Below are 19,159 nucleotides of genomic sequence, written 5' to 3' on the forward strand. Positions count from 1 at the left end.
AGAGGCCTACCGCCTTAACAATTCTCTTCCAGACGGTATTACGGCACACTCTTCACGGGCGGTAGGGGCCTCCTGGGTCATTCAGCACAACAAGTGTGTAAGGCGGCCACTTGGACTAGCCTACACATGTTTACTAAACACTAGAGAGTTCATACCCAGTCCTCAGCAGACGCGAGCCTGGGTAGATGTGTTCTGCAGGCGGCGGTGCCCCAAGTGTAGGGACCTGTCTACACAATATTCTTCCATTGCTTCCCACCCAGGGGCTGCTTTGAGACATCCCATAGTCCTGTGTCCCCCAATGAGGCGACAGAGTAAAGGAGATTTTTGTGTACTCACCGTAAAATCTCTTTCTCTTAGCCTCTAATTGGGGGACACAGCTCCCACCCTGTTACCCTTTCCGGGCCGTTGTTATGTTGAGTTCTCATATTGTTTTCTTGAGCTCGTACATAGTTGCCTTCTTATTGGCATGGTTATGTTATTCATGTTACGTTACTCCTAATGCTTTTGCATAAAACTGGAGACGGCTGACGCCGTCCAGGGGTGTATACTGCAGAGGAGGAGCCACGGTTAAAGGGAACCTGTCACCCCGTTTTTTCGATATGAGATAAAAATACCGTTAAATAGGGCCTGAGCTGTGCGTTACAATAGTGTATTTTGTGTACCCTGATTCCCCACCTATGCTGCAATGCATAGGGTGATATCCTTGCTAAAATCTATAACCAAATGCCCATATAACATAAGTGGATTTTGCCAGGGAGGTGCTGCAGATAACACTTGAAGTGAAACTTGTAGGTTTCTTATTCTAATCTTTGTGACTTTCCTGCTTTTTCTTCTATCTTCTTCCTATCAATACTCACATCCTACCTGGCCTGAATAGTGAAAACTATGTGTAACGTTGGATATTGGTTTAAGTTTATAAAATGCAATTAAAAAAGACTGGTTGTTTCTGTGTTATTAGAGCAGCAGGTAAGAGCAGATTTTGTACTTTTTATGACTGACAATTTGATTTTTTGCTCCCCTTTTAACAAGGTTACGGGCCGGGCTTTGTGATCGGTGTGCAGTAACAGAGGAGCACATGAGAAAAAAGCAACTGGAATTTGAGAATATCCGACAACAAAACCTGAAACTCATTACAGAGCTCAGTGAGAACTTTTTCCTCTTCTTTTGGTAGATTACATTATACAGTGTAACACGTACCCTTATAAATACCGTATATACTCGAGTATAAGCCGAGATTTTCAGCCCAAATTTTTGGGCTGAAAGTGCCCCTCTCGGCGTATACTCGAGTCACGGTCGGCGGCAGGGTCAGCGGGTGAGGGGGAGAGAGGATTGTCATATACTCACCTAGTCCCGCCGCTCCTGGCGCTCCCCCTGCCTGTCACACTGTCTTCGGGTGCCGCAGCTCTTCCCCTGTTCAGCGGTCACATGGTACCACTCATTAAAGTTATGAATATGGACTCCACTCCCATAGGGGTGGAGCCGCATATTCATTTCTCTAATGAGCGGTGCCAGTGACCGCTGACAGAGGAAGAGCTGCGGCACCCGAAGACAGTGTGACAGGCAGGGACAGCGTCAGGAGCGCCGGGACTAGGTGAGTATTTTATATTCACCTGTCCACGTTCCACCCGCCGGGCGCCGCTCCGTCTTCCCGTCCTCTTGCTGTGACTGTTGAGGTCAGAGGGCGCGATGACGTACTAGTGTGCGCGCCGCCCTCTGCCTGAACAGCCAGTGCGGAGAGACGCCGAGACGGGACGCTGAGGAGCTGCAAGCAAGAGAGGTGAGTATGTGTTTTTTTTTTTTTATAGCAGCAGCAGCGTTATATATGGCACAGCTTTAAATGGAGCATCTATGGGGCCATAATGAACGCTATAGAGCATATATGGCACAGTTTTATAAGGAGCATCTATGGGGCCATAATGAACGCTATAGAGCATATATGGCACAGCTTTATAAGGAGCATCTATGGGGCCATAATGAACGCTATAGAGCATATATGGCACAGCTTTATAAGGAGCATCTATGGGTCAATAATGAACGGTGCAGAGCATACAGTGGGGCAAAAAAGTATTTAGTCAGTCAGCAATAGTGCAAGTTCCACCACTTAAAAAGATGAGAGGCGTCTGTAATTTACATCATAGGTAGACCTCAACTATGGGAGACAAACAGAGAAAAAAAAATCCAGAAAATCACATTTTCTGTTTTTTTTATCATTTTATTTGCATATTATGGTGGAAAATAAGTATTTGGTCAGAAAAAAACAATCAAGATTTCTGTCTCTCACAGACCTGTAACTTCTTCTTTAAGAGTCTCCTCTTTCCTCCACTCATTACCTGTAGTAATGGCACCTGTTTAAACTTGTTATCAGTATAAAAAGACACCTGTGCACACCCTCAAACAGTCTGACTCCAAACTCCACTATGGTGAAGACCAAAGAGCTGTCAAAGGACACCAGAAACAAAATTGTAGCCCTGCACCAGGCTGGGAAGACTGAATCTGCAATAGCCAACCAGCTTGGAGTGAAGAAATCAACAGTGGGAGCAATAATTAGAAAATGGAAGACACTCAAGACCACTGATAATCTCCCTCGATCTGGGGCTCCACGCAAAATCCCACCCCGTGGGGTCAGAATGATCACAAGAACGGTGAGCAAAAATCCCAGAACCACGCGGGGGGACCTAGTGAATGAACTGCAGAGAGCTGGGACCAATGTAACAAGGCCTACCATAAGTAACACACTACGCCACCATGGACTCAGATCCTGCAGTGCCAGACGTGTCCCACTGCTTAAGCCAGTACATGTCCGGGCCCGTCTGAAGTTTGCTAGAGAGCATTTGGATGATCCAGAGGAGTTTTGGGAGAATGTCCTATGGTCTGATGAAACCAAACTGGAACTGTTTGGTAGAAACACAACTTGTCGTGTTTGGAGGAAAAAGAATACTGAGTTGCATCCATCCAACACCATACCTACTGTAAAGCATGGTGGTGGAAACATCATGCTTTGGGGCTGTTTCTCTGCAAAGGGGCCAGGACGACTGATCCGGGTACATGAAAGAATGAATGGGGCCATGTATCGTGAGATTTTGAGTGCAAACCTCCTTCCATCAGCAAGGGCATTGAAGATGAAACGTGGCTGGGTCTTTCAACATGACAATGATCCAAAGCACACCGCCAGGGCAACGAAGGAGTGGCTTCGTAAGAAGCATTTCAAGGTCCTGGAGTGGCCTAGCCAGTCTTCAGATCTCAACCCTATAGAAAACCTTTGGAGGGAGTTGAAAGTCCGTGTTGCCAAGCGAAAAGCCAAAAACATCACTGCTCTAGAGGAGATCTGCATGGAGGAATGGGCCAACATACCAACAACAGTGTGTGGCAACCTTGTGAAGACTTACAGAAAACGTTTGACCTCTGTCATTGCCAACAAAGGATATATTACAAAGTATTGAGATGAAATTTTGTTTCTGACCAAATACTTATTTTCCACCATAATATGCAAATAAAATGATAAAAAAACAGAAAATGTGATTTTCTGGATTTTTTTTTCTCAGTTTGTCTCCCATAGTTGAGGTCTACCTATGATGTAAATTACAGACGCCTCTCATCTTTTTAAGTGGTGGAACTTGCACTATTGCTGACTGACTAAATACTTTTTTGCCCCACTGTATATGGGGCAATAATGAACGCTATAGAGCATATATGGCACAGCTTTAAATGGAGCATCTATGGGGCAATAATGAACGGTGCAGAGCATTATATGGGGCACAGCTTTATAAGGAGCATCTATGGGGCCATAATGAACGGTGCAGAGCATTGTATATGGGGTGTTATCTGAGCATGCTTGGGTACTAATCGAGTATCTTCGGCGTGCTTGAATACCATGTTCGAGTCACGGCATGTCTCGCAGGTGATCGACAGCCATAAATACATGCAGGGATTGCCTGCTAAGGACCACTAAAAAAAACATTTTACATTGCGTTCCTATTTTTCTTTTTAGTTTTGTTTTATTTCACACACTGTGCTCCCCCATAAAGATTCATAAGACCATTGGGAGTGGATTTTAACATATCAAAACATTTTTTTTAATTATTTCCCATCTAATCAGGGTTTGCATATTAACCCCAGTTACAGGGGAAATTCAGCCTCAGCTGCACTGGAGAGCTGATGGAGTCCCCAGGACCCAGAAGCTCTGGCTCTTTCCCTAGATCTGGCAAATTATTATTTTTTTTTGTTTATTTATTTTACTTTCTTATATTGCGCCACTAATGCCACAGCACTTTACAGACATCACTGTCACAAACTAAATTATCTATCAATATCTTTGGATTGTGGGAGGAAACCCCACACAAACACATTCTTACAGATGCGGTCCTTTCCGGATTTGAACCCAAGACACCAGCACTGCAATGCTACACTTCTGACCACTGAGCCACCATGCTGCCTGATAACATGATGGCTGGGTCTCGACAGCACTTCCTATATTGCATACACAGTGCTCAGGAATGCATCATTTATGAGGAGTCCGGACGTTTGACAACTGTCCCCCTCGCTCCTGCAGCTGTACGATCGCATGCTAGCAGCTTGACATTTTAGAACATCACTGCAGAATAAAGTGTAGACTGCCTGGACATTTAAGGTCTATACATCATCCAGAACTGGTTAAGCTCTCCTGATGTTTATTTCAATAAATACTTGCTTGCACCTTAACATTGGCATCCTTCTTTTATTTCTACTGGAAATGCATGATGAAATTATCAGTGAGAAAATGCCATTCTCTCTCTCTTATCTGATACTGTACAATCACTGCTGACAGTTTCAGAATAATCTAGTTGATAATTGAATATAATAATGCCCTGATTTATTCATACATTTGCAAAAGAAATATGATTGATTTGATTCTAGTTTTCCAGAATGTGCAGCAACATGTTTAATAATGTTTTTCTACAGTGGATGAGAAGATCACATTGCAGGATGAAAACAAAAGGCTTTCTAAACAGCTTGAGCACATGCAGAAGGAGACTGAGTGAGTATTTTGTTCCAGTCTTACACATGAGTCATACATATAGGTAAATTATAGTGGTGTTACCTAACTACACTTTTAAAATACGTACAAATCTTAAAGGGGCTTTCTGGTACCTTGATATTGATGGCTCCACAATACTGTTGGTAATAATGTCAAAGTCACAGAAAATGTCTCCAAGCCTTTAGCTGCCTGTGATTTTGGAACTATTTTCTCACTTCTAATAGACAAAATTGTCATTTTGTAAAAATAAATGAAAGCACTTAACACATGCATGATTTATCTGAAGGTAGTTACATGGCATAGTTTTTAATTGGTGCAATTTGTTGCAAAATGTAACATGGAAAAATTAATAAAACTGAATTTTACCCAAACAGAGCCTTAGACGTACAACAATTATAGTGAATGTCCAAAATGTACAGTTCGCACATTCTACTTAACCTCCAGATGTCAATAAATTGAGTAATTTTTATCTGTAGATTATTAACTCCCTTTATAAGAAAAGGTCCCTCGATATGAGACAGTCTACGAGCACATACAATTGAAACCAGAAGTTTACATACACTATATAAAAAGACACATAGGCAGGTTTTTCTCAACATCTGACATGAAATCAGATTATACCTTACACTTTTTAGGTCAATTAGGATTGCCATTATTATTATTATTATTATTATAATACATTTTTATAGCGCCATTTATTCCATGGCGCCTTACGTGTGAAAAGGGGGCAAATATAGACAAATACAATTAAACAAGAGCAAAAAACAAGGCACACAGGTACCTAAGGAGGGAGAACCCTGCCTGCGAGGGCTCACAGTCTACTGGGGATGGGTGAGGATACACTAGGAGAGGGTAGAGCTAGTTGTGCGGCGGTTCAGTAGGTTGAAGATCACTGCAGGCTGTAGGCTTGTCGGAAGAGGTGAGTCTTCAGGTTCTTTTTGAAGGTTTCTATGGTAGGCGAGAGTCTGATGTGTTGTGGTAGAGAGTTCCAGAGTATGGGGGAAGCACGGGAGAAGTCTTGGATGCGGTTGTGGGAAGAAGAGATGAGAGGGGAGTAGAGAAGGAGGTATTGAGAGGATTGGAGGTTGCGTGTAGGTAAGTACCGGGAGACCATGTCACAGATGTATGGAGGAGGAGACATGTTGTGGATGGCTTTGTCATTGTAAGGGTTTTGAACTGGAGTCTCTGGGCGATAGGAAGCCAGTGAAGGGCTTGGCATAGGGGAGAGGCTGGGGAATAGCGGGGAGCCAGGTAGATTAGTTGGGCAGCAGAGTGTAGGATGGATTGGAGTGGTGCCAGAGAGTAGGAGGTTGCAGTAGTCAAGGCGGGAGATAAGTGCTTGCACTAGTGTTTTTGTGGTGTCGCGGTCAAGGAATGCGTGGATTCGGGAGATATTTTGGAGTTTGAGACGGCAGGTGGAGGCAAGGGCTTGGATATGTGGCTTGAAAGAGAGGGCAGAGTCGAGGATCACCCCGAGGCAGCGGGCGTGTGGGACTGGGGAAAGTGAGCAGTCATTGACATTGATAGATAGGTCTGGGGGAGGGGTAGAGTGATATGGGGGAAAGATGATGAATTCTGTTTTGTCCATGTTCAATTTTAGAAAGCGAGCAGAAAAGAAGGCCGAGATAGCAGCCAGACAGTGTGGGATTTTGGTAAGTAAGGAGATGAGGTCAGGTCCGGATAGGTAGATCTGCGTAGAGATGATACTGCATACCGTGGGATTCTATGAGCTGTCCCAGGCCGAAGGTGTAGATGGAGAAGAGTAGGGGTCCTAGAACAGAGCCTTGAGGAACACCGAGAGACAAGGGGCGGAGTGAGGAGGTGGTGTGGGGGAGGGAGACACTGAATGTTCAGTCTGTCAGATATGACGAGATCCAGGATAGGGCCAAGTCTGTGATGCCAAGAGATTGGAGGATCTGTAGCAGAAGGGAGTGGTCCACAGTGTCAAAGGCAGAAGACAGGTCCAGGAGAAGGAGGACAGAGTAGTGTCGCTTGCTCTTGGCAGTTAGTAGGTCATTGGTGACTTTAGTTAGAGCAGTTTCTGTTGAGTGATGGGGTCGGAAGCCAGATTGTAACCGGTCAAAGAGGAAGCAGAAGGAGAGGTGGTAGGACAGTTCAAGATGGACATGTTGTTCCAGTAATTTTGAGGCATAAGGGAGAAGAGATATCGGGCGATAGCTAGACACAGAGGATGGGTCGAGGGAGGGCTTTTTGAGGATGGGTGTGATCTTGGCATGTTTGAAGGATGAGGGGAAGACACCTGTTGTGAGTGAGAAGTTGAAGAGGTGTGTTAGGGTTGGGATGAAGATTAGGGATGAGGTGGGACGGGAGCGGGTCAAGTGTGCAAGTGGTGAGGTGTGATCTTGACAGGAGGGCGGAGAGCTGATCTTCTGCCATGGTGGAGAAGCTGGTTTTGGAGGAACAGGGTTGAGCAGCTAAGAGGGGCATTGGCCGCTGTGGGCAAAAGCTTTCTCTGATCGTATCGATCTTCTGTTTAAAGAAAGAGGCAAAGTCTTCAGCAGAAATGAGAGGGGAGGGAAAGGGGGTGCGGGGGGACGGAGTAGAGAATTGAAAGTGTTGAAAAGCTGTTTAGGGTTGTGAGACAGGGAGGATATGAGAGATGAGAAGTAAGTTTGTTTTGCGGCAGTGAGCGTGGACCTGAAGCTGGCGAGGGACTGCTTGTATGCAGTGAAGTGGTCGGCAGAGCGGGATTACTTCCATCTCCGCTCAGCGATCCTGGAAGCGCGTCTCAGTTCTTTGGTCAGGCTGGTCAACCTGGGCTGCCTGTTGAGTGTACGAGTTTTGCTATCCATGACCGGGGCGGCCGAATCGAGTGTTGCTGTTATTGTGGTGTTATAAAAAGTGGCAGCAGCATTTGTGTCATGAAGGGAGGCTATGTCTGTAAGAGTGAGAAGGGACTCAGAGAGGGATTGTAAATTGAGGTGTCTGAGATTTCTGCGAGGGTGGGTGAGTTTGTGGAGTGGGGGTTGCACACTAGGTGAGGAGAGGGAAGAGAATGTCAGTAGGTTGTGGTCAGACAGGGGGAGGGGTGAGTTAGTGAGATTTGTAAGGGAGCAGAGGCGGGTGAGGATGAGGTCCAGCGTGTGGCCATCTTTGTGAGTGGCCTCAGAGGACCATTGAGTGAGGCCAAAGGAGGCAGTCAGTGATAAAAGTTTAGAGGCAGCTGAGGTGGAAGTGTCAATGGGGATATTGAAGTCACCCATGATAGTGGGGATGTCAGCAGAGAGGAAATGAAGTAGCCAGGTGGTGAGGTGGTCGAGAAAGGTGGAGATGGCTAGTTCTGGGGGGTGGTAGATGACAGCCAGCTGGAGGTTGGAGGGGGAATAGATGCGGACAGAGTGCACCTCAAACGAGGGAAGAGTAGCGGAGGTGGTAGCGGGATTGGAGTAAAAGAGCAGGTGTTGGACAGGAGCAAGCCAACTCCTCCACCATCTTTGTTGCTGGGGCGAGGGGTGTGAGAGAGGTGGAAACCGCCATAGGAAAGCGCAGCTGGAGAGGCTGAGTCAGAGGGGGTGAGCCATGTTTCAGTGATGCCAAGGAAGGAGAGTTTGTTGGTGATGAACAGGTCATCGAAGAGGATGGATTATTATTATTTGCCAAATGCCAGAATAATGGGAGAATGTTTTAAGGCGTTTTTATTGCTTACTGCAAAGTGAAAAGTTTCCATACATTTCATTAGTATTTAGTGCCCTTAAACTGAATGACTTGGGTCAAACGTTTGGGATATCCTTCCACAAGCTTCTCACAATAGTTGGTCGGAATTTGGGCCCATTCGTCCTAACAAAACCGGTGTAACTGATTCAGGTTTGTAGGTCACCTTGCTTGCACCTGCCATTTAAGCTTTGCCCATAGATTTTCAGTTGGATTGAGATCAGGGCTTTGTGATGGCCACTCCAAAACATTGACTTTGTTATCCTTAAGCCACTTTACCATTTTGGCAGTATGCTTCGAGTCATTGTCTCTGGAATTCTTTGCCCCAACACGTCCGACTATCAACCACATTCGAATCCTTCGACGGAACCTGAAAACCCACCTCTTCAGGAAAGCTTACAGCCTGCACTGACCCCGCTGTCTCCTCACCACTACGGGAGCTACCGCCTCACCAATACCGGCGCTCCTGCAACCCTCAACCTACTGTCTCCTTCCCAACCATCCTGTAGAATGTAAGCCCGCAAGGGCAGTGTCATTCGCCCCTCTGTATCAGTATGTAATTGTTAGTTTGCTTACTGTAAGTGATATCTGTAATTTGTATGTGGCCCCTTCTCATGTACAGCACCATGGAATCAATATATATATATTTAATAATAATAATAATAATAATAATAATAATAATAATTGTCAATTTGCAAGACCCATATCAGCCCAAGCTTTAACTTCCTGGCTGATGTCTTGAGATGTTGTTTCAGTATTGCTACATAATCTTCTTGTCTCATGATGCAAACTTTGTGAAGTGCACCAGCAGGCCCTCCTGCAGCAAAACAATCCCACAACATGATGCTGCCACCCCCGTTTTTCACAGTTGGGATGGTGTTCTTAGGCTTCCAAGCTTCTCCCTTTTGCTTCCAAGTGGAACGATGGTCATTATGCCCAAAAAGTTCAATTTTAGTTTCATCAGACCACAGAACATGTCTCCAGAAATGAATGTCTTTGCTCCTGTGTGCATTTGCAAACATTAATCTATGTCTTTTTTTTGTTTCTTTTGGAGCAATGGCTTCTTCCTGGCAGAGTGGCCTTTTAGCCCATGTTGACACAGTACTCGTTTCACTGTGAATATTAACACAATCTTACCAGCTTCCACCATCATCTTCACAAGGTCTTTCGCTTGTGTACTTGGGTTAATATTCACATGTGGAACCAAAGCACGTTCATCTCTAGGACACAGAACCCATCTCCTTCCTGAGTGGCATGGTGGCTGGACATTCCCATCTTGTTTGTACTTGCGTATAATTGTTTGTACAGATGAACAAGGCACCTTCAGGTATCATGAAATTGTACCCAAGGATGAGCCAGACTTGTGCAAGTTCACAGTTCTCTTCCTGATATCATGGCTGATTGCTTGAGACTTTCCCATGATGCTACACAGAGAAGCAGTGTGTTTCAGGTGTGCATTAAAATACATCCACAGGTGTGTGTCTAAATAACTAAGATGTTGCCAAAAAAACACAATCAGAAAAAGAATCAGAAGCTTCCAGACACATGACATCATCATATGGGTAGCACAGAATTGTTTAAGGGCATAGTAATCTTAGTGTATGTAAACTTTTTACTTTGCAGTAAGTAATAAAAATGCCTTAAATTTAATTTCTCGTTTTATGTATACAACTCATGTGCAGACGTAAGCGTGTCCATGGTTACAAACTTTGTGCAGTCTGACCCTGCAGTCTTGTGTAACCTTCCATCTGCTCCTTCTTTGTGCTCTTGTCTGCTTTCCTGTGAGGATTTTCACCATTTACATTCGCCATTACTCATTTGGTAATCTGCCGTGAGTATGTAGCGTAAGCTCCTGCATCATATACTGAAAACTACACATAGGTGAGACTTCTAGTGAATTCTTATGAGCAATGCTTTTGAATGCGACATGAAAAAGGACAACTTTACATAAGGTGGGTAAAGATCGCAACACGGTGCAAGCTTTCTTATATCATTCTAAAATAATTAATCCACACAGAAAATATATTGTCATCAGAATTTCCCTCTCTTGCGTGATCATGTAACTGAAATATTCTTTAATGTTTAGGTCAGTAGGAAAGATACATGAAGCGGTTGCAGAAGATCATGGTGATGATGGCATTATTCCCGATTCACCAGCCAGTTCCTTTCCTCTAAATGTGGTCAGCAGGATGCGCAGAAAAAAGTCAAGCAAAAATGTGCGGTATACAGAACACACGCAGGATGAATCCAGTGCATCCGAATGTGCTAATAGTAAGTCAGATGCCTTCTATCTACTTCCAACAGGTGGCGCTATAGAGTTAAGTCCTCTTTTTCTCAGAAGAGGCAATTTGCATATTCTTATCTATAGAAACCCTAGATTTATAAGAAAAGCTGACATTTTCTGGCAGGTCTCCTCTTCTCTTCCTGCCTGGTCGTCACCAATCAGTGACTGCATTGGAAGCCAGCGTGTCATTGCTGCATCAGTTAGGTGCCAACCAACCAGGCAGGGATAGGAGAGGCTGCGGTCCCAGCCAACAGGACGGTGGAGTGGTGGCTATCTGTAAGTGAGTATGTGCGATTATTTAAAAACACTGCAGCTGTATGTAAATTAAAAGAAAGGTATGAAAAGCTTAATCTTTTTAGTTTGTAAAATTCCTTTGGAATTTTACAGGACTGAGATTTTTGTTGTGTCCTTGAATAGGAGGAGGATCGTGAAACTGACACAGCTGCAGCTTTCTCTGCCTCATACTCACTGATTCTCTACATCGTCTCTGACAATTAAAACACAGTATTTGACTCACTTCAAAAAACACTTTATGCTACAAATTGTTTAAAAGATTCTGGTTCCGTAATATCTTTCTGTTCATTTTCATTTTGTTGTGGGTTTGCTGTGCACCCCATACTAATGAGGAAGGCCTTTTTATTATATTGTGCTATTATAGGCGTATTCTTTGTGCATCAGCATGCAGCACATGCTCCAATTTACAGGCTTACAATAAGTGAATGCAAGTGAGTAGAAAGATGAAAATTACAGATTTTGAACCAGTATCTTTTAAAGTGGATCTGCCTCTATATCTCACAATAGAAATTGCATACATTATTAAATAAATATTAGACCTGACGAGGCTGTTCTACTTGCTTTGAAATAAGAGTGGATCTATAATTTTCCAATTACCATTAGTATTTTAATATTAGGCAATAAAATGTGTTTTGCAAAAGATAACGTAGGTACTCTGGCATACATTTTTTGAAGTATATCAGTCGTATCTAGCCTAAAGATCTATTTGATGTATGCAGTTTGCATTGTTAGATTTGGTGAAAAATTAGCTTTAAAGAGGACCTTTACTAGTTTTAGCATGTTAAGTTGGCCAGATCATGACATAGTGACTGCAGAGTTGAGTAAAACATAGTTTTTGTTCTTTCATTCCTCCTCTCCATTGTGGATATATTAGTTTGTCAACTTTTGGTAGTAATATACAGTACAGACCAAAAGTTTGCACATGCCTTCTCATTTAAAGATTTTTCTGCATTTTCATGATTATGAAAATTGTAAATTCACACTGAAGGCATCAAAACTATGAATTAACGCATGTGGAATTATATACTTCACAAAAAAGTGTGAAACAACTGAAAATATGTCTTATATTCTAGGTTCTTCAAAGTAGCCACTTTTTGCTTTGATGACTGCTTTGCACACTCTTGGCATTCTCTTGATGAGCTTCAAGAGGTAGTCACCGGAAATGGTCTTCCAACAATCTTCAAAGCGTTCCCAGAGATGCTTAGCACTTGTTGGCCCTTTTGCCTTCACTCTGCGGTCCAGCTCACCCCAAACCATCTCGATGGGTTCAGGTCTGGTGACTGTGGAGGCCAGGTCATCTGGCGTAGTACCCCATCACTCTCCTTCTTGGTTAAATAGCCCTTACACATCCTGGAGGTGTACTTTTGGTCTGTACTGTATAAATAATGCTTAGAGTAAAAAAAATATATGTCTACTTTTGGTCTGTACTGTATGTAAAGTCTAAAGAGGCGTAATCAGAGATTTGTCTTTTTGGAGGTGTGTTCTTTTTACCCTGTATGATGTTGACCAATCTTTAGCAGGCAGCAATATACAGGGGAAAAAAAACACACCCAAAATAACTTGGAACAGTCTTTCTCTTGTGTGAGACATGAAATGAAAGACAGTCCTGCTCTTCTTATTAGTCTTGTTGCAGAGTGATTATAACTAATCATCTTTCATCTCATGGCAGTCACGGTGTGTAAAGTAGAGTACAGCTGAGCTGACAGCAATGTGAGAGGAGAGCTGCCTATGTGTAATGAAACGGTTCTGTACTTTTCTCCTCACAAATTGACTGCCCTGGGCGTGGCTATGTAGCTGTGGAGGAGAGACGCGCCTCGTGAGAGCTACGGCCATCCTGATTTTATCCTGCCATTAAGACCCCTTATTTACCAGCGGTACCGGCTGGCATTGGCGCCTTGGGACCCCAGGAGTCGGGTAACCTTCCCGAACGGCTGCCGTGAGGACCCGGGCCGCAGGAATCTGTGTGTGGCCTGGACGGACGGAGGGTACCTGTGCAGCGGCGGCCATCTTGGTGCGTGCTACTGGGCTTCTCCTCTACTGGACCCGGTGGAGCTGCGGACTTCAGCGGTGAGCGCTGTGAAGCATTGGCGTGAGGGAGCTGAGAGTTCCGGGACGGGCGGCAGTGCCTGTGGAGGACAGCGGCCATTACTACTGCACACGCCCTAACAGTAGGGGAAGAGGCGCTCCTCATTACTCTGGCGGTGCTGCCCAGGAGGTGAGCGGATTGCCTGGGATAATACAGGGGTGGTGTGGTGTGTGCCCTGAAAGATTGGGCCCTGCGCCCCCCCTGCCAGACAGACACTTCTCCTGCCGGTGCCATAACTTTGGAGGGATTAACCCCCTCCCTGCTGTTCCTCCTGTGGAGACTGTGGGCCCGCTCCCATATATAGCACCTCAGTGAATGTTACAAGTGATACCCTTTACAACCCTCTATACGCCAGCTACCTGTTCAGTGGTCTCTTTTCTCTGGGATACAGCCCTATATCCTGTTGTGCCCGCTGACTTGTATAGCTCCTTCTGCTGTCCACCGTGCATCACTCCAAAGGAGCAGGGGCTGCTGACAAATTAAGGAAGTACGCCAGGGAAGATCCCCCTGATAATGTACGTGCTCTCAGGAATAATTCTACGCCGGTCCAGCATAAAAATCGCCTCTCCGATAGTAATGAGGAGGGAGAGCAAGAAGAACTGACCCTTAAACAAGCATCTGAGAAATTAATGCAGGCTATATCCCTCACTAGATCATCCCTTACTGAAAAGATAGAGGACGTGCACACTGAGGTGGATCTTCTGCGGCATGATATGCAGGCCATGAGAGGGCGTATTTCAGAGGTTGAAACACGAGTGTCCCATATAGAGGATACTATCACCCCTATGGAGACTACCCTGGCAAAAGCCGCTGGTTCTATAAACGCCTGGAAACAAAAGGCAGATGACCTGGAGAATAGATTACGCCGCAATAACATTCGAATTATTGGCCTGCCAGAACGCTCAGAGGGTCAGCAGCCTGAACAATTCCTGGAAGACTGGCTTAAAACCTCTCTGGGGAACAGATTCTCCTCAACATTCTCGGTGGAAAGGGCCCATAGGGTCCCAACGAGACCTCTCCCCCCTGGAGCTCCGCCTAGACCTCTTTTGGCACGCCTCCTCAACTGCAGGGATAGGGATGCTATTCTTCGCTTGGCGCGGCAGAAGGGTCCTATCAAATTCAACAATGCTACCATATCGATTTTCCCGGACTTCTCCATGGAGCTCCAGAAACAGAGGGCGCGGATTATGGAAATCAAGAAACAACTTAGGGATAAAAATATTATTTACTCCATGCTTTATCCAGCTTGACTGCGTATTGTCCACGACGGTTCCTCCTTATTCTTTACGGACCCGGCGGAGGTGGCCGAATGGTTACGGTCCTACAGGGTGTCTACTGTGAAAGACTCCTAATTTGCTCTTTCTGTCTAATGGCAACATTAGGAGCTCTTCATATGGGTGCTGAGCTTATCAATAATACCGGACGCTGGAGTCAGTGAGGGTATCCCCTTTTCTATTTGATCGTAGGAGTACAGGATTGTACTCCTCTACTGTTCAAGTTCTGTTGTGTTTGTTTTTTTGTATTCGTTTTGATTGTTTGATGTGTATGGTCGCCGCCAATACTGTTTTTATGCCTTGTGTGGTGTCTCTGAACCGGACTCGAGTAATAATTCACATCTACCTTTCTTTTGAGTATAAACATGGGATCTGAGATTACATTTATGACCTGGAATATACGGGGTATTAAAACCCCCCGGAAGAAAATCAAAGTATTTTCGCAGATTAAACGGTATCGCCCGCATATTGTAGCACTAGTGGAAACGCATCTAACTAGAGATACAGCCCGATATACACAAAAACCGTGGGTGCAGTGGTCTCTCCACGCATTCCACACCAGCTACTCGAGAAGAGTCTCTTTGTTCATTCACAGGGATGTTAGATGGGAGGCCAGGGAAGCACGACGGGATCCTGAGGGTCACTTTGTCTTTGTGCATGCATTTGTTAACTCGCGAGAATATGTGATATTATGTATTTATAACCCCCCCCCCGGCTAGCACTTCGGTCCTTCGAATGGCATTGGGTTTCCCCTTAAATTATCCTGACGCTAGTGTTAATTTGTATGGGAGATTTTAACCTAGTCATGGATGGTTCTCTGGACAGATTGAGATTGGATGACACGACGACTGGGGAGCTACTGTCCCCTCCCAGTTGGCGCTGTTTATGGGTGGTAGCGGCGGATGGCTGGACTTATGGAGAGTGCGTCACCCTGAGACTAAAGGGTATACCTGCCACTCGTCCACCAGGCAATCTTTATCTCGCATAGACTACATATTCGGTTCTAGTAATTTGGCACTGTGGGTGAATAGTGTTGAACATGGCAATAGAGGGATTTTGGACCATAGTCCAGTTATCCTTAAACTTAAATATGGCCAATCATATAATATGTCCTGGAAGTTGAATCCTTTCTGGTTAAAATTAATTGACTCTAGTGATAGAACGGTTGACCCGTTGAATTGTTTCATCTCAACTCATCCGGAACCCCAAAATCTTGGTCTGTTTTGGGATACCCTAATTAAAATTATTCTTTAACCGTCAATCCTACTTTGAACTAGGGAACCAGGCCAGTACACTCCTGGCTTTCTTAGTGCGCCAACATAACACCTCTAACACTATACTACAAATCCGCACACTTGATGGCTCGCTGGTATCTTCTACAGATGAGATACTTCAATGTTTTCATGATTACTATGAAGCGTTATATAGATCTGGTAGTGGTCTTGATGCATTTGAATGTTTGGATTATTTATTAGATATAGTGTTTCCTTTATTGAGTCCAACCCAGCGGGCCTTTATGGACGCTGAGTTCACCCTGGAGGAAGTAGAACATGCTATGGCGGATATGGCCACTGGGAAGGCCCCTGGGCCTGATGGGTTTCCCATTGAGCTCTACAAGAAATATCATGATCAACTGGCGCCACTCTTATTGAAGGTACTTCGGGAAATATGGGAGGGAGGATCTATGCCCGAAACATTTTATGATGCAAATATTGTTATGCTCAGGAAAGAGGGGAAGGATCCTTTGGAATGTGGATCGTATCGTCCTATATCGTTGGTAAATGTAGATTATAAAATCTTTACTAAAATCTTGGCTACTAGACTGAACACAATCATATTAGACCTTATACACCCAGACCAGACTGGCTTTATGCCTGGGAAAAGCACCTCCATTAATATTAGACGGGTTCAGTCAGTGATTCAGTATAGCTCTCTAGAAACAGATAACTGGGCATTGGCATCGTTAGATACAGCCAAGGCTTTTGACTCTCTCGAGTGGCCCTTCCTCTCTGCATGTTTAAGGAAATACGGTTTTGGGGATACATTTTTGAGAAGGATAGGTATACTATATATGAAGCCCAGGGCACGTATAGTTGTGAATAATGCAATTTCTGAGCCTTTTTCCCTATATAGGGGAACTCGTCAGGGATGTCCTATATCCCCGGCTCTCTTCGCCTTGGCAATAGAGGCTTTGGCAATACGCATAAGGACCTCTGATGACATTAAGGGAATAAATATTGTGGATCGAGTGGATGCCATTGGTCTTTATGCTGACGATATGGTGATATTTATGGACAAAGTAGAGGAAACGTTACCACAGGTGATAGCGACTATAGATAAATTTAGTAAATTCTCAGGTCTCTATATAAACTGGGATAAATCTGCTTTGTTCCCTCTCTCACATACCCCGGCACCCTGCCTTGAAACTCTCTCGTCGCTACCCATTGTCTCCAGTTTCAAATATTTAGGTATCCACATGTCTAAACATAGCCAATTAGATCTACAACTTAATATCTATCCACTATTAGATTTGGTTAAAACTAAATTTGCAACCTGGAACAAACTCCCTCTCTCTGTCACCGGCCGTATTAACCTAATAAAAATGATATTGCTCCCCAAACTTAGCTACTGCCTTCAACATAGTGCCGTGCCCATACCCAAACACTTCTTTGCGAGTTTAAATTCCCTGGTTACATCCTTTATATGGGGGAAAACTAGACCCAAACTTAAATTATCTGCATTACAGAGGCCGAAGCAGGGGGGTGGGGCAGCTCTGCCGGACTTCTACTTATATTATCTCGCCAGTCAGGCTAAGGCGATGAATAAATGGATGCCCAATAATTCCCCGCCTAACTCGGAGAGCCATTTGTTCCATTCTGCCCGGGTTGATTGTCCACTGGGGTTTCTAGAACTAGAGAAAGTTAATGCTCCCCGTTTGCTGCCTTTACTCCGGCTGGCACTACTAATATGGAGGCAAATTAAAAAAGTCATTGGATTTGTAGATGTAGTAGTTGAAATGCCCCTGTGGAATAATAGTTACTTTCCGGGACTATTGAGCCATCCATCCACTGATTTTTGGATTTCGTATGGTGTTCTCTTGGTGAGAGATGTACCGTATTTTCCGGCGTATAAGACGACTTTTTAACCCCTCAAAATCTTCTTAAAAGTCAGGGGTCGTCTTATACGCCGGGTACAGATAAAATGTGCATATGGTGGGTGGGGGGGGGGGAGTGGTCCCGATGACTAAGACAGGGGGCATCTCACAGTAAAGTGTGAGTGGAGTATATCCCCCTATTAGCTCATTGCGGCAGCGTGGGGGTCTCTGTGCTGGTGGTGGCAGCTCCTCTTTTGCCGTGGGTGCTCTGTGCCGTGGGTTACTGTGAGACGCCCCCTCTCTTCGTCATCGGGACCACTCCCCACGCCAAAAGGCACATATTCACCGGCCCTATAAGATGACATACGGCGTATAAGAAGACCCCCGACTTTTAAGAAGATTTTATATTTTAACTGGAAAAGTTGGGGGGTCGTCTTATACGCCCAGTCGTCTTATATGCCGGAAAATACGGTATATAACCAAGGGATCTTTGTATCCTTTGAACAACTACAGAACACTCACAGTATTCCGAGATCTCAGTTCTTCCGTTATCTGCAGCTAAGATCAGCCGTTCAATCACACATGCGGAATATGGGTACAGATCGAGCTATTTCATCTTTACCTTTGATAGGTATTCTCAACTCACAGGGTCCTCAAGGACTTATTTCCTCCTTATATACTTATTTGTTGTCCATGGGAGTTGGGTCTACTATAAATTCTATCAAAGGGAAATGGGAGGGACTTCTTCCTGATGTATCGGGAGAAGAGTGGGAGGATATTCTGTAGTCCCCAACTAAAGTCTCTCCCTCAATTAATAATAAAATGACCCAGTTGTATATCATATATCAGTCTTATTTGACATCCTTATTACTGATTCCTGTCCCACTTGAACCACTGATCTGCTTGTTTGGGGTGTGGGATGCGGAAGCTTGGGATCATTATGCCGGAATATTTCTACGAGAGGCACTTTTTATGGCACGGAAGGTGTTAGCATTACGATGGATGGGTGGTTCCTGCCCATCTCTCAGAGCCTGGGTCGATCTGGTGAATTCGATCATCCCGTATGAACGTACACTATATCAAAATAGAGGATGTCCAGGTAAATTCGAGAAGATCTGGGGTAGATGGAACTCCTCTTATAATACTTTATAATCCCCATTAACTTGACAACTATGTGAGAGTTGGGCTCGTGGTTTGGGGAGCATCACTTAAAGGGTGAAATCTGTATGGAACTTCCTTTTTGGCGGTGTACTATTAAAAGTTAATGTAGTTAAATGTTATATAATAGGTGATTTATAAGACATCAGTGATTCAACATGCACAGTTTGTTACTTTTGCAATATTTTTAGATATGATGATGCATTGCAACTATCTGTATTCCATACTGTAATTGATAATAACAAATGGAAACGTGTGTATTGTATAGTTTATTCTGGAATTA

The 19,159-nt window shown here is 44.4% G+C and overlaps 1 protein-coding gene across 5 annotated transcripts in view; it reads left to right on the forward strand.

Moving 5' to 3' along the window:
* RBBP8 (RB binding protein 8, endonuclease) overlaps positions 1–19,159 on the forward strand; it is a 176,028-nt gene that overhangs the window by 39,424 nt on the left and 117,445 nt on the right. For all 5 annotated transcript variants that reach the window (XM_077270349.1, XM_077270346.1, XM_077270345.1 and 2 more), the window contains 3 exons: positions 1,030–1,142; positions 4,939–5,014; positions 10,773–10,957. In XM_077270349.1, the coding sequence (XP_077126464.1) occupies positions 1,030–1,142; positions 4,939–5,014; positions 10,773–10,957 (374 nt within the window). The remainder of the gene's footprint in view (positions 1–1,029; positions 1,143–4,938; positions 5,015–10,772; positions 10,958–19,159) is intronic.

Source organism: Ranitomeya variabilis, chromosome 6 (assembly GCF_051348905.1).
Source record: "Ranitomeya variabilis isolate aRanVar5 chromosome 6, aRanVar5.hap1, whole genome shotgun sequence".
Taxonomy (NCBI): domain Eukaryota; kingdom Metazoa; phylum Chordata; class Amphibia; order Anura; family Dendrobatidae; genus Ranitomeya; species Ranitomeya variabilis.